Raw genomic sequence first — 13,827 nt, 5'->3', positions numbered from 1 at the left:
TTTCGTTTTCAGGTGGTACCAGAGAAATTGGGTCTGCCCTGACAAGAATGTGCATGAGACACAGAAGTATAGAGTCCAAACTCAGGCAGTTTTCAAGGTGAGCAATTATGCAGCCTGGCCCAAAGCTTGGGAATCTAGACTACAGTCAAAACATAATTGTTACACAGCCCCTTTTATTCAGGAGCACGTTAAGCTGTTTACCAGTGTTGGCTTCCAGCTGACCTCTGACTTAAAGTCAGTAAGAACAGGCTTTCTTTTCTCTCCCCCAACAAAATGGACTTCATAGAAATAGAGAGGAACAGGGATTTAGCTGCTCATTCTGAGAACTGGTCTTGCCAACTCAAGCTGCTTTAAATGCTGGAAATTCCTAACATCAGAGTTAGTGTAGCTCAGCAGTGAGCAGTCAATTCATGGTGTTGGGGACTAGGCTTAGAATTTCTGTGTTGTCATTGAGTTAGAGTAAAAGCAAATACTTCATCCCGTCTTCTCAAATGCATGGGAATCCGAATAACTTGCAGCCAAGAAGGTTTGGGAGCAAACTGACGTGAACTGAACTCCTCCACTGCACCCCATTTCAGTAGATTTCTACAGAACGTAAAAATAGTGAGGTGGGGGAGGATAACACAATCTTGTTGTGTGTTAGGAAGAAAGCTGCCAATATGCTTACTCCAACACCTTTTATCACAGAAGTAAAATGCATACTCTGCGAGTGGTAAGAGGAAACCGTGACTTGCCATTTCTTTGACCTAGATACATTTTTTTAATGGGCTAAATTTGAGGGACTGAAGATTGGTAAAAGGGGTAGTCCTGTCATCTCTCAATTACTGGTTTGAATTCAGCTCGTGTCAGCTGTGACCAAAAATTGGCTGGTCAGTAGCCTATTTTAAATGAGTTTGGTCTCAGTCCAGGTCCCTAGTGGACAGTTCCCAATGCCGTATCATAGAATCCACAGCCACAGTTGAAATTCCTATTTAGCATTCTCAGCAGAGATGCCAGGAATTCAGCAGGCATAGAGACTGAATTACTCCAGCACCATGTCCCCACTGATGAGGATTGGGGCACATGGATGAGGCAGAATATAGACGCTTACACTGCTGCTGTTTGTGCTCTGCCTGTGCATTACATATTTGTACAATCTTTTTGGATAAATAGAAGCCATTAGTCTTCAGGACATCAATCTAGAGCATTCTGCAAACATTGACTTATGCAAGCATGTGACAAATGAAAAATCAAATTGTTTACATTGGGACTGTTTCAGGTCACCCTTCTGGTTTATATTCTATTTCACACCTCCCCCGAACTTCTACACACTAATTCTTTTTCTCCTGTTATGCGGGTTTTTTGAGTGTCTCATCTTTGGCTTTCATCCAACCAGAGAAATTTGGGTCACCTTGTAACAACTGTTTAACCACCTGATTGTATAGCAGGCACTTAAACACTTTCAAGTTTAGATATTTGCATTCCATGGCACTATTAACTGTTGCAGCAGAGTAAAATACTCCAATATTGACCTTGGCTCTGGATATAGAAATAAAGGCATCTGCAGGATTTGATTGCTCTTTGTGTTTTTTCAACAAAATTAGTGCTTTAATTGACTGTCTGATAAACCCACTTCAAGAACAGATGGAAGAGTGGAAGAAAGTGGCCAATCAACTGGATAAAGACCATGCAAAAGGTAGTTATAGAGGAAAAACACTGTAGTATTATAGGACAAGGTTGTAATACAAGGTTTCTTCCTAACATGGCACTTCTCCTTTTACTGGGTATTGGGAAAACCATATTACACTTGCTTAAGATCTATACTAATTTTCCTCATTATTTTTTTTAAAAACTACTTAGCAAATATAGTTAGCTAATTCTTCAAGCGTTACAGGCTTAATTTTGAAGCTATGTGCTGAAGGGTCTAAATGAACGCCGTAATGGGCTGTTTTCAGCATATTACTAAACCTAGGTGAATCTTCTCTTGTAAATTTAAGTCTGGCATGGTGTTTTTCTCAGCAATCTCTTGCTGCGTGATGCCTTGTGTCATGCACTCTGCTGGGGATATGGGACCCACCAGTCGACAGCCCTGGGATTTGCAGACTACCTATAATGTTAAGGGAAGCCTCAGCCAGATCGCCCTCCAGCTATCATGTAGTCTTGTAAAGCATTCAGTCTTTTTTGGTTTATATCCAATAAGATATAAGAGATAAATATTCAGAGAGAACTTGGAAAACGATCTGTTAGAGGGCAGGAGAAGCCATCTTTCCACTCAGCAGTGCTGTTCCGTGGTGGGGTAATCTCTCCCGTAGAATGCACAGTGTGGGGAGAGAGGGATAGTTGCACACAGCTGGAGCCATGGCTGTTGCCAGGAAACAATTTCAGACATACAAGGCGTTGCACTGGGGGCAGTTGACCTCTGACACAGCCATTTGAACTTGTTTATGTTTTACTGTTAGCCTTTAAAATTCAAGTCCTTGGGTCTGCGAGAACAAAGCAAAATCATGCTTGCTGATCTAGTAATGCTCTGAGCATTCAGATCATGGCTGTGCAGTGACCCGGGCTTGTTGGACTGAGAACAGTTGAGCCTCCTGTGGAGGCTGCACAGTGGTCCCTGTGGGAGGAAGTTCCTCTTAACACCCAGTTGATATTGTGGCCTAATAGAAGCATCAACAGTCTCTGAAGGAATTTCCGTCCTGTCCTTCACTCTTGCAACTACAGAGGTGCCTGTGGGAGATTTAAGCAGAGAGAAGCAGTGGGCAGGAGGGATCAGCTGCGCTTCTAAATGTGGGGTTCTCTGAAGAGTGGAGGTTGGGGATCAGTGCAGCCAAACGGATAGAGCACTGGAATGGGGCACAGGAGACCTGGATTCAATTGCTGGCCCTGCCACTGTCTTACTGGGTGATGTTGGGCAAGTCACTTCCTTTCCTGTGCCTCAGTTTTTCCATCTTTTAAGATTGGGATTATGATACCGACCTCCACTATAAACCCCTTTGAGATCTACTGATGGAAAAGAGTATATAAGAGCAAGGTGGTATTGCTGTTAAAACAGATGAGAGATTGCTTACCTGGGACCAAAACAATTTGCCGAAATCAACACACATTCACGAAATGTGTCGGTCAGCTAGAATCTGCATTTTTTTTTTTAATTTTTTTGCAAAAGGAGTTTCAGCCAAAAAGTTTTGCCTAGCTCTAGATATGACATCCCTTCCCTGATTTTCAAAGGGGATAGTAAATATAGTGTTCTCTATTTTACAGTTAGTGGATACTAATTTTTGAACACACATGTTCTGAGAGGCCTGTCAAAATCCTCCTGTGTTCCATTGCTATTAATGGATAAGTCATGAATCAAGCTAGTTCTCTCATTTTGTGTTGTGTTCACTGATATGTCTGTAAAGACCTAGTTTATTTGGGGGAAAAAAAGGCCATTGGGGGTATGTCTACACTGCGGTACACTGCATGGCACAGGAGCAGTTGGCTCGTGTTAGCTGATGGGGTGCAGACTGTCGGGCTATAGAATTCCAGTGTAGACATTTGGGCTCAGGCTAGAGCCTGGGCTCTGAGACTCTGCCGGGGGAAGTGTCTGAAAGCCTGGGAGCCAGCCCAAGCCCAAACCTCTCCACTGCTATTTTTAGCCCCACTGCACGAGCTCCATGAACCTGAATCAGCTGACCCAGACTCTCAGATTCATTGCTATGTGTGTTTTATTGCATGAAGGTGTACCCTGTGAGCACTATTTCTCTCAAAACCTAAGCTACAGACACTACAAAATGTCATTCTGATTTTTAAGCTGCTCTGATTAAAAGTGAAAATTCTTGTGTGCTGTGCTAAAATGTCTAGTCTAGGGAACATTTATAGTGTCTTAAAACAGAGTCTTTTTTCTAAAACAAAGAGTGAACCAAGTATCAAATGTGTTGATATACAGACTGTGTTTTTTAGAGTACAAAAAAGCCCGCCAAGAGATAAAAAAGAAGTCATCAGACACGCTGAAACTGCAGAAGAAAGCTAAGAAAGGTAACTTTCTCCATATTTTTATCACTGAAATACTTTCGCGAAGGATTCATTGGCAAAAATTGCCTAGCTATAGAATGTTCTGTGGAAACCATATAGTGTCACATCTCCTGTCATGGTGTTCTAGTAGAAAGCATAAAAGCTGCTGTCTGTTTTAAAGTGCCTTAAAAGAGTGTGAAAAATCTCTATATACAAAATTGATCAGCAGAGAGAGTTTTTAAATGGAATATTTTTGGTGGTTTTTTTCATGTTTAGAAACTGCTAACATTGTATGACTTGTGCTGTGTTATACATGCAAAATTTCCTGGAAGCTTTGGAATAGTATAGAAAAACTATTATGCAAATGCTCTATAGTAGTTATAGAAGGAAATTATGCTGTTCTCTCTTTTCCACCCCCATCTTTTACAATTTATAGTCTCCTAAACTTCCCATTGTTTGTTACAAGATTCATAAAATGGTAGCTGTAGGAAGCTGGTATTGGTCGCTGTCAGAGAGTGTACTTAGCAATAGTAAAAAGCCAGAAGATGAGGTAAAGAAAGGCAGTATAATAGTTTCCTCTTCCTCCTCCCCAACAAAATTCCCAAACTCTTTCTCTTATAATCCAGTGATACAATGTTTAGTAGCAGAATCTGTGGTTTTTCACAGTGGTTTGTTCCCCATTGGTGATTTGTCAGTGCTTTATTTTAAATTGGCACCTTCTTGAAGTCAGAGGGCTGTGGTGGTAACAGAGTGAGGTCCCGAGCTCTGCTGAGTGATGCACAAATCTCACCAACCCGTAAGTTTCATATTCTTACTACTGCCTCCGTACACTTGCAAAACTGGACTGGAAACCTTGCAGGACCAGGCTCTCCTTACTTCCTGGTCCTGTGCTCTCTGATATCAGCTGGGTCCGAAGAACGCTTTGGACAGGTCTCCTGTTGGAACTTATACTTCCCATGCTGGCTGAAACCTGGAAGTGTAGAGCCAAGCCAAGTAAGTGGTGGGATGTGGAGTTTCCTTCACTTTCAACATCTCGGAGATTCAGATGAATTCATGTTTTATCCAAGGCATCACTAACTTCCCTTTCTGACCACTGAGTTAGCAGAGATTATGAACAAGTATTCTAATGGATGATCATATGACTAAATTATTTCATAGTAAATAAATTGCTCTTGAAGCTTCTCTAGCTATTTAAAGGAAGACTGGAATGGAAGGGAAAAAAACTAGCAAAAGACTGTAAAATAGGGGATTAGCACAGTGGGCCAGCAGTCTTTGCCGGTATCAGGAGTTCTTCTGTGGAAGAATCCAGTATCAAATCATAATCTCGGTTTAGGTTCTTAGCTTTGCTTACTCCTTGTTTGAGAAATTGGCTGATTTCAGTCTTAATTTTATCGAACTAGTGTATGCTGTTCCCCTCCCAACCACCTGCAGTCCCCCTTTCTTCTTCATTGGATACCATAAGCAACCCTGCAGTGCATGGCATCCTTCAGATGGAGAGTTACAGAGAACGTGTCCAGAGTGGAACCATCTTTACAAGTTTTGTCTCAGAGGTTATCTCCTAGCGGGTTATCCCTTGCTCTCTCCCAAGCTAGCCGGCACACTCCATGGTGCAGAGACTCCCTGGAGATAGGGTGACCAGGTGTCCCGATTTTATAGGGACAGTCCCAATTTTGGGGTCTTTTTCTTATATAGGCTCCTATTACCCCTCACCCCCATCCCGATTTTTCACACTTGTTGTCTGGTCACCATGCTTGGAGAGAAGGAACACTTAATGCCTTCTCTGCTGGAGCATGGAGATGTGTTCAGTGCTGTCCTGTCTAGTTTCTTATACCAGGCTCATCACCGTAGTATCTGAGCATCTTCCAGAAAAGTGTTAAGCAAGATAACGGATGTGTGTGTTCTCTTATCCTGTCTCCATGTACAGGAGGGTGTGCAGTGGAGGGTGTTGCCTTTATTTTTATTTAATTTTTTTAAAGGAACCAGAGTAGAGTTGGCCAAGAGATCATCAGCTCAATGTGGTGTCTTGTTTTATTTTGTGAAAGGATTAAAAGGGGAAAAGTAAAAGGCCATTTGCATTAGTGTCTCCATCGTGACACAGATTCCATGGTGGTAATACTGTGAGTAGGTACTGGTTTAAAAATCCAGTCGCCCTTTCTAAATGTTGGCACCTTGGGATATGCTGTCAGACTCCTTACTGAATTGCCCATGCTGGTGTGCAGTGCATTCTTGGGACACTTCAGCTCCCTGAGTCGTCTCTGTCTTGAAGAATCACTTGGATCCAAAGTTTCTTTAAGGTAGGAACTGAGGACAAAATTAGTGGCAAAGGGAGCAGCAAGGGAGGTTGGAAATAAGAAGAACAAAGGAAGCCAGATAGCCAACCCAATACACAGTGAAATCAGGGTCCACCATGTTTCTTAGGAAACCTTTGTCCCTTCTCTCTCTCTACCTTGAGTATGGTTACACAGCTACCTAGCTACAAACTAAAGCTTAAGTAGAAGTGAAAAAAATGAATTCCTGAGTCTGTCAGCTCAGCGGATCACACACAATGGAGAGGAGAATAGCTACTTCCTCTAACATTTGAAAAAACAATGAAGTGTAGAAGAAAATAGGTGTCATATGCTTTCTCCTTTCCCTATCCCCTGCCTTCTGATCCCCAGACTTGAAGCATCAAGACATTGTCCTTAAAATAAAATATGTGTCTAGCTAAAAGCAGGCATCATGAAGGCACAACTGTTTTTATGCTTCCTTCTGAATATCTGCTTAATGTGCCTCAGTCCTGACTGCATTATTCTTGCTATCAATCTGCAGTGTCTTATAAGCAGAAACTTCTAGTAGTGACAAACTGAAGTAGAGCTTGGTAATTAAGTGTCAAAGCTTTTACCAGGCACTACATTGACAACACTAAGCTAATTCCATTCTAGATAGAAGCAGGATTTGAACCACAATCTCTAGAGTGCTGAGGAACTAACAAGTGTATTAACTTTAAAATCCAAAAATCTTGACATCATGACACGTTAGTTTCAAATGAATATCCATGTACTCATACCAGTATGTCCATCACCTGTTTCTTCTCCCCTCCCACTTCCTGTTAGTCGTAAATTCATTTGTCTGTTACATCTCTCATTAAAATTGAGCCCTTTCCAAGCAGGAACTTACTCCTTTTGTTTTCTGTGATGTTCCTAGCACACTTTTGAGAACTATAAAACAACAAATAAGATAATCTTTCACCTTCCACTCCTCAAATATATTTTAACAAATCTTATGGTCCGAGATGGGTCAATGGAGCAGTGCTGAGGTCTGGACCTAGATTAAATTTAAGGTAAGATTTGGTGCCAGAATTTTGCTAGCTTTGCATAGCAAGATTTCTGCCACAACTGAATTGGAAAGTAGACCCCTCTTGGCTTTGGACACAAACTATATGGATGGCAATGGATCCAGAGATTTGAGTATAATCTTCCACCTCAATACAATGCATCCTTCATCCCCGTCCCTTAGAATTCAAAGAGGGTTAAATGTATTTGGTCCATCTTTTTTTGTTTTGTGTAGACTATATTCCAATCTCATGTGACTATGTGGAAACTCAGTTTTGGACTTTCTTGAGATCAGTAATTAGAAATTATACCGATGGCATCAGTGGTGTTAATTGGGATAAATGTGTTTCCTTTTAAGATGAATGAGAAGCACTAGAACGCTAAACTAAATGAATGATTTTAGGATTTCTTTTTCTGAGTTTGCAAAAAGGTATTTGGCAAAATGGTAGGACTTTTATGGAAAGGGAAATGGAAATTTTACAACTTTCTTGGGAATCTTTTTGTTTTTGTACATTGCAGTCATTTCTTGTGGCTGCTTTATGACAAACTTATTAAGACTATAGGAAAAGCATATGTTTTAATTGATCTACATTTTTCATTTATTTTTGTTTGTTTCCAATGGATGTAATTATATGTTCCATCTTTAAATTGCTCTCCTTTTGTACATTGATCTCTTTGGCACCAGAAAAATCAGCCCTTCCCACTTTGTGTACTCCGTGTGCATAGGAACTGACTGAATAAAGCCCATAAGTATGTGCTTAAAACGAGGTGTATACTTTGTGTTGTGATGAATTGGGACCAGGTCCCCAGCTGGCGTAAATTGTCGTAGCTATTTTTGTAGGTGTAAAACATTTGAGGGGGTGGGGGCTGGGGTGAGTTAACATTGTTAGGCACATTTTAACTAAAAATCATATTTTTAAAAAAAATGAATTAAAATCTTAGGATATAATTGAAAAAAAATCTAATTACATCTAGCTAGACTACTCAGATTTCACTATTGCTTAATTTGTGTTTAATAGGTTTTGCTTTCAGGATCTTTGTGGAGCATTGTGTTAGTCTAAGGGCTGCAAACACTGCAAGGGAAAATGATTACATCTGAAGCGTTTTCAGATAGATAAATCTTTTTGGGGAGTGGAAGCAATTCATAGTCAAAAATCCTTCTCCCCCCAAATAAATTTTATAAAACTTATACAGAACCTGCATTTTGGATCAAAACTACACAATAAAGTCCCTTTAGAGCACTACTTACACTTAATATACCTGAATGAGGACATCTCTCATCCCATCAGTAGCCAGTGTCTAAGTTCATGACATGTAGGGCTAATGGTAAAGCAAATCTAATGCATTTACTTTAGATACTGATTCTCTGTACTTTTGAGTTACTCAGCAGTTCTTGAGAACTTGCTCTTCAGAATTTTAGTGTATATATTTGAGATTTGCTTTTTATTAAGTCGCTTTACAAGCCCTTTAAATTCTTTGTTTTTTTGGTTAGACAAGATAAAATGCTCCCATTTTTGGATTCCTTTTGTCAGTTGATTTTGACATTTTAATTTCTGAATTTTTGTCACAGCTGTAGAATATTAAGGATGATTGTGTACCTGGCACCTTTTCTGAAGGAGAAAATAAATATTTGCATGCCAATATTATAGGGATGGCAGCCATATAAATATTTAAATAGATTAGCATTTTGTTTAAAATCTCTTAGCTCAATTTTGCAATGCTTAGTACGGAAAGCTCTCATCAACTCTCACTGGAGTTGCGTGCAGGTAAAGGACCTCTGATCAGGTCCAGTTTTAGAATGTATCTATACTAGGATTTTCCCCTTTAAAGTAAGCACATGTGCTACTGTAGTGCATGCAGCTCCAACCATAGGCACCGACTGCCCCTTTGCCCGGTGGGTGCTCGGCCCTGCCCTGCCTCTTCCCACCCCTGCATTGCCCTTGCCCCACCCTCGCCCCACCCTCATTCCACCCCTTCCCCCAAGTCCCGGCCCCTGTCCCATCTCTTCTCTGCCTCCTCCCCTGAGCATGCCGCATTCCCGCTCCTCCCCGCTCCCTCTCAGAAAGTCAGAAGTGCCACCAAACAGCTGTTTGGCGGTGACTGGGCAGGAAGCGCTGGGAGGTAGGCGGAGGAGCGAGGACACGATGCACTCGGGGGAGGAGGAGGTGAAGAAGGTGGGGGGAGTTTGGCTGCTGGTGGGTGCTAAGCACCCACTAATTTTTCCCCATGGGTGCTCCAGCCCCGGAACATCCGCAGAGTCGGCGCCTACGACTCCAGCAGTGAGACTTTAGAAAGAGCTGACTGCAGTACAAACAGGCTTGGAACAGTGACTATTGCTAAACTGAAAGAAACAACTTTTAGAGACTTTTGGAGAAAATTGTAAACAAAACACCTAGGAACATGTTATTTCTCACACCTCTATCATGTAAGCTCTGCTGGGGACAAAATGAAAATAAAGGTGTTAGGGAAATCATTGACAGGAAATCTTGTTCTGATTCTCCTTCCTTTTATCTTGTTTAAAATCCCAACTTGCAGAGGGATTGTTTCCCCTTCGCAGTAGCAGCCTTCTGACATTATTGTTTACTGCATCAACCTTTAGCTTATAAAACAGCAGCAGAAAGTATCCTGGAGCGTGCTGCAGCAACCAGTGCAGTATCTCAGCATTGCAAGGACTTGAACTGCTGTTATATGTATCACTGTTGCTTTAAATAGAGGGACAGGGAAAGTTAAACAAAGGACATTCACTTCATTCCTGTTTGTTAACTTACTGAGTCTGAGAATTAATTATATATCGCGTGTGCTTTCTTTAAAGGTCAGCTACTATGTTCTTGCTGCAAGTTAAACAATGTTGATTTTAAAAAGTACTAAATGGATTTAAAGTTAAACTCCCTTTAAAATATAACTGCTTGGCATGTAATGGGAGGTTTGTTTATTGATGAGCTGTTGCAAATCAATGCTAGCAGTTTTTCCTTGATACCAGCACATGAAGAAGTGAAAGTAGTGTAATCTGAAGTGACTCACACTCTTGTCCTGGAGCTGATATTGATGTATAAACACTAGGAATGCTGGAATACCAGTTTGACTTTTTTTATTTTCCTTTTTGTGTCAATTTTGTATCCTGCAATTTCTCATCATGCGCACCTTCCCGCCAGCTGAGGCTCTGGGTAAGTCTGTGCTGTGCTGTATCCCTGGTGGCTGGTTGGTTGTAGTCCTTTCTGTGGCCTCCTCATGGTTGTCTAGTCTCCACTAGCTGCCTAGACTTTAATTTCTAATTAAAATAATAAAATTAAAATACTACCTATTCTCAATGATCTTGAAACTCCACAATCATTCTTTTAATTTTCCTTTTCTTTGCATCGAGTTGGAACACTGTAAAAGGAAAAAAAATCTCTTTTGTAGTAGCTAAATTGTAGGTTTATTTTAGAAAGGGATTAATATGTACTGGTTAAATCATGCCATGCTTATGAGAGAAGTTACATTAAACACACAATCTGTCGTCAGGGTGACGCTCAAATAATTATTTGTTCTTATTGCCAGTGTAATTTTTAAAGTCTAGAGCTAAAAATCCTTCGTGTTGTTTTTTGGAAACCTGTTACCCGAATCCCTTTTAAACACATTGCATGCACTTTTATGATTGATTAATAACAAATTATATTGATCTTTCAAAGGGGTGGAAATTGGATTCTTCTTTTCTGCTGCTTGACTAAGTCTTAAATCTGTTGAATCAGAGGGTGATCTTCAACCATGATACTGGAAATTGAAAACGGTTGTCTTGCTAAGAGTCTTTCAGTATTTTTCTCCTTTTTGAAATTGTACTTTGCATTTTTCTTGGGCTTATCTAAATCCATAAGTTTGCATTACTTAGAGCTGGCCCTATAGGGACAACTAACAATTTTTGCAGCATTAGGGACTGATCCAACGTCATCTTGGAGTCACTAAAAAGACTCCGATTGATTTCAGTGGGATTTGGATTTGGAATTAGTTTCTGAAGTCAGCAGTAGCAATAAGCTGTGGATAACAAGGGGAACACAAGTGGAAGGTGGTGTAAGAGGGGTATCCATATCTTCCTGTATTTGGACAATTGTTTACTGAGGGTCAAGTCCAGAGAGGAAATCCTCTGTCCTGTCCACATCACGCAAATCATACTACGCCTCCTAGGTCTCATCCTAAACAGTGGAAGTCAACATTGTTTCCAACTCAAAGAATTATGCTCAGTGGGGCCCCGATAGATGATGAATTAGAGAGCTTTTCTGCCAACCAAGCAATTCTCGTTGATTCACCACCTGTCTAGAGCTGCAGTCTGAACCCTCAACCACAGCCTGAGTGGCTCTGAGGTTGCTAGGCCATATGTCTGCATGCACGCAGGTAGATCAGTATGCCAGGCTGCACCTGTGTCTTTCCAGATGGGGCTGAAGTTGATCTATCATCTGAGCCAACATCCCTTTGGGCAGACTGGTCCGACTTCCTCCACCGATCCTAGACTCCTTACAATGGTGGATGGTTCAGGGCAATGTGTTCCAGGGCGTTCCTTTCACTCAGTCCCAACTGACCAGGACGATTGTCATTATTGCTTTCTTAATAGGTTGTGGAATATGGGGGAGGGGGTGTTGCTGAAAGTTCAAGACCTATAGTCAAAACGGGAAGCTTCTCTGCATATCTATGTCCTGGAGCTTTGTGCCGTCTACAATGACTGTCAGGCCCTTCGAGATCACATCAGGGATTCGACATTGCACATTCTTACCAACAATGCTACCACAGTGTATTACATGAATAGACAGGAAGAAGCAAACTCCAGCGTGGTGGTGATCAGGCTCTGACAGTTTTGCACTGGGAAGAACGTTACCCCCATGGCTGATCACTTACTGGGATCCAGAATCACCTGGTGGATTGCTCCAGCAGGAATTTCTCCTTTAATCATGAGTGGTCTCTGAATCCCAGTGCCCTGCAGTCTACTTTTGCAGTTCAGCGCATCCCAACAATCTGCATGTTCACCAGCTGTTTTGCTCTTGAGGGGGTCTCAGTCCAGGCTCCTTGACCAATGCTTTTTACCTGAGCTGCAATCAGCACTCCTGTATGCCTTTCCTCCAATTCCAGTCATCCCGTAGGTCATTCTCAAGCTGAAATTGGACTGTGTCAAACTCATTCTCATTGCTCCAGGATAGCCAAGACAGTGTTGGTTCTCCAGCCTCCTTGCATTATCAGTTCGGCTTTCCACATCTCTTCTTCTTCATTCTGACCTCCTTATTCAGCACCATGGTCAGGTTTTGTGTCCCACACTCAACTTCCTGCATCTCTCAGCATGGATGTTGCATGGTTACATGAAGAGGAGGAGGAACAGTGTTCGGTGGCGGTCCAGCAAGTCTTACTCAATAGTAGGAAGCCCTCCACTGAGCTACCTCTTTGGTCAAGTGGAAGTGGTTCTCAATATGGTCGCTAGCCCAGGGAGTTAATCCGAAGCTGGCTTGTATCTAGGATATCTTGGAATACCTGTTACACCTTCAGTCTTCTTGTCTTGTGCTTAGTTCATTGAGAGTGCACATTGGAGCGATTTTGGCATTTCATCTGTCCATTGATGGAAGATTGGTGTTTTCAAACCCCATGTCAGCAAGGTTCTTGAAAGGAGTCGCTCATCCCCACCTGCCACTTAAAGAGCCATTTCCTTTCTGAGATCTTAATACTATCTCAGCAGCTCTTGTGGGGCCTCCATTCGAGCCTCTGGCCACTTCTTCTTTTCTCCAGTCTGTCAGAAACTTCTTTCTTTATGTCATTAAGATCTGCAAGGAAATTGGGTGAGTTGTAGGCTCTGATGGTGGAGACCCCTTAGGAGGAGTTTTCTAAAGACAAAATAACCCTGCAACAGCACTCTACATTTTTATCCAAAGTGATTACCCAGTTTTACTTGAATCAAACAATATATTTACCAGTATTCTTTCCTAAGCTGCATTCAACACCAGAGGAACAATGTCTTCACACATTGAATGTCAAGAAATTTTTAGGTTTTTATCTAGAGAGGACGAAACCTTTGCATTCCTCATCTCATTTGTCTGTTTCATATGCAGACTGAATGAAGGGACAAGCGGTCTCTTCACAGCTGATCTCCGGGTGAATAACTTCCTGTATTGTGACAGCCTACAAATTAGCCCAGATTACGCCTTCTCAAAGGGTGCTGTGAGCTCATTCCACAAGCACCCATGCAACATTGAATGCATTTCTAAGTGACATTCCTATATTGGACATTTGCAGGGCTGCCACTTGGTTCTCTGTGCATACTTTTATATGCCACTATGCCATATTGCTGCATCCAGATCAGATGTAAACTATGGGAAGGCAATCCTGCAGTCCTCTAACCACCCTTATATGGAGGAGGGAGTGGGGCTGCAGGACATGAGCACTGCTCCTATGGATACTGTTAGGCAAAGTTCTCCAGCTCTGGTACCCTGGGCACGCACACACATAAGTAAAATACACATCTGCATCACCTCAAAAAACAACGGTTATAGATAGGTAACCTTTTTTTCTTGATGTTTGCAGGAATGGGGTTAGGGAC

General features: G+C 41.7%; 1 protein-coding gene across 13 annotated transcripts in view; it reads left to right on the top strand.

Moving 5' to 3' along the window:
* Positions 1-13,827, top strand: part of MTSS1 (MTSS I-BAR domain containing 1) — a 170,779-nt gene that overhangs the window by 127,169 nt on the left and 29,783 nt on the right. For 8 of the 13 annotated variants that reach the window (XM_030553801.1, XM_030553810.1, XM_030553802.1 and 5 more), the window contains 4 exons: positions 13-97; positions 1,584-1,675; positions 3,919-3,993; positions 10,433-10,444. In XM_030553801.1, the coding sequence (XP_030409661.1) occupies positions 13-97; positions 1,584-1,675; positions 3,919-3,993; positions 10,433-10,444 (264 nt within the window). The remainder of the gene's footprint in view (positions 1-12; positions 98-1,583; positions 1,676-3,918; positions 3,994-10,432; positions 10,445-13,827) is intronic. The other 5 variants (XM_030553811.1, XM_030553804.1, XM_030553803.1 and 2 more) reach the window with 1 other exon arrangement.

The sequence above is a fragment of the Gopherus evgoodei genome, chromosome 2 (genome assembly GCF_007399415.2).
Source record: "Gopherus evgoodei ecotype Sinaloan lineage chromosome 2, rGopEvg1_v1.p, whole genome shotgun sequence".
Classification (NCBI taxonomy): Eukaryota; Metazoa; Chordata; order Testudines; family Testudinidae; genus Gopherus; species Gopherus evgoodei.
The sequence above is the reverse complement of the archived record's forward strand: the minus strand, read 5'-3'. Positions and strand labels throughout refer to the sequence as shown.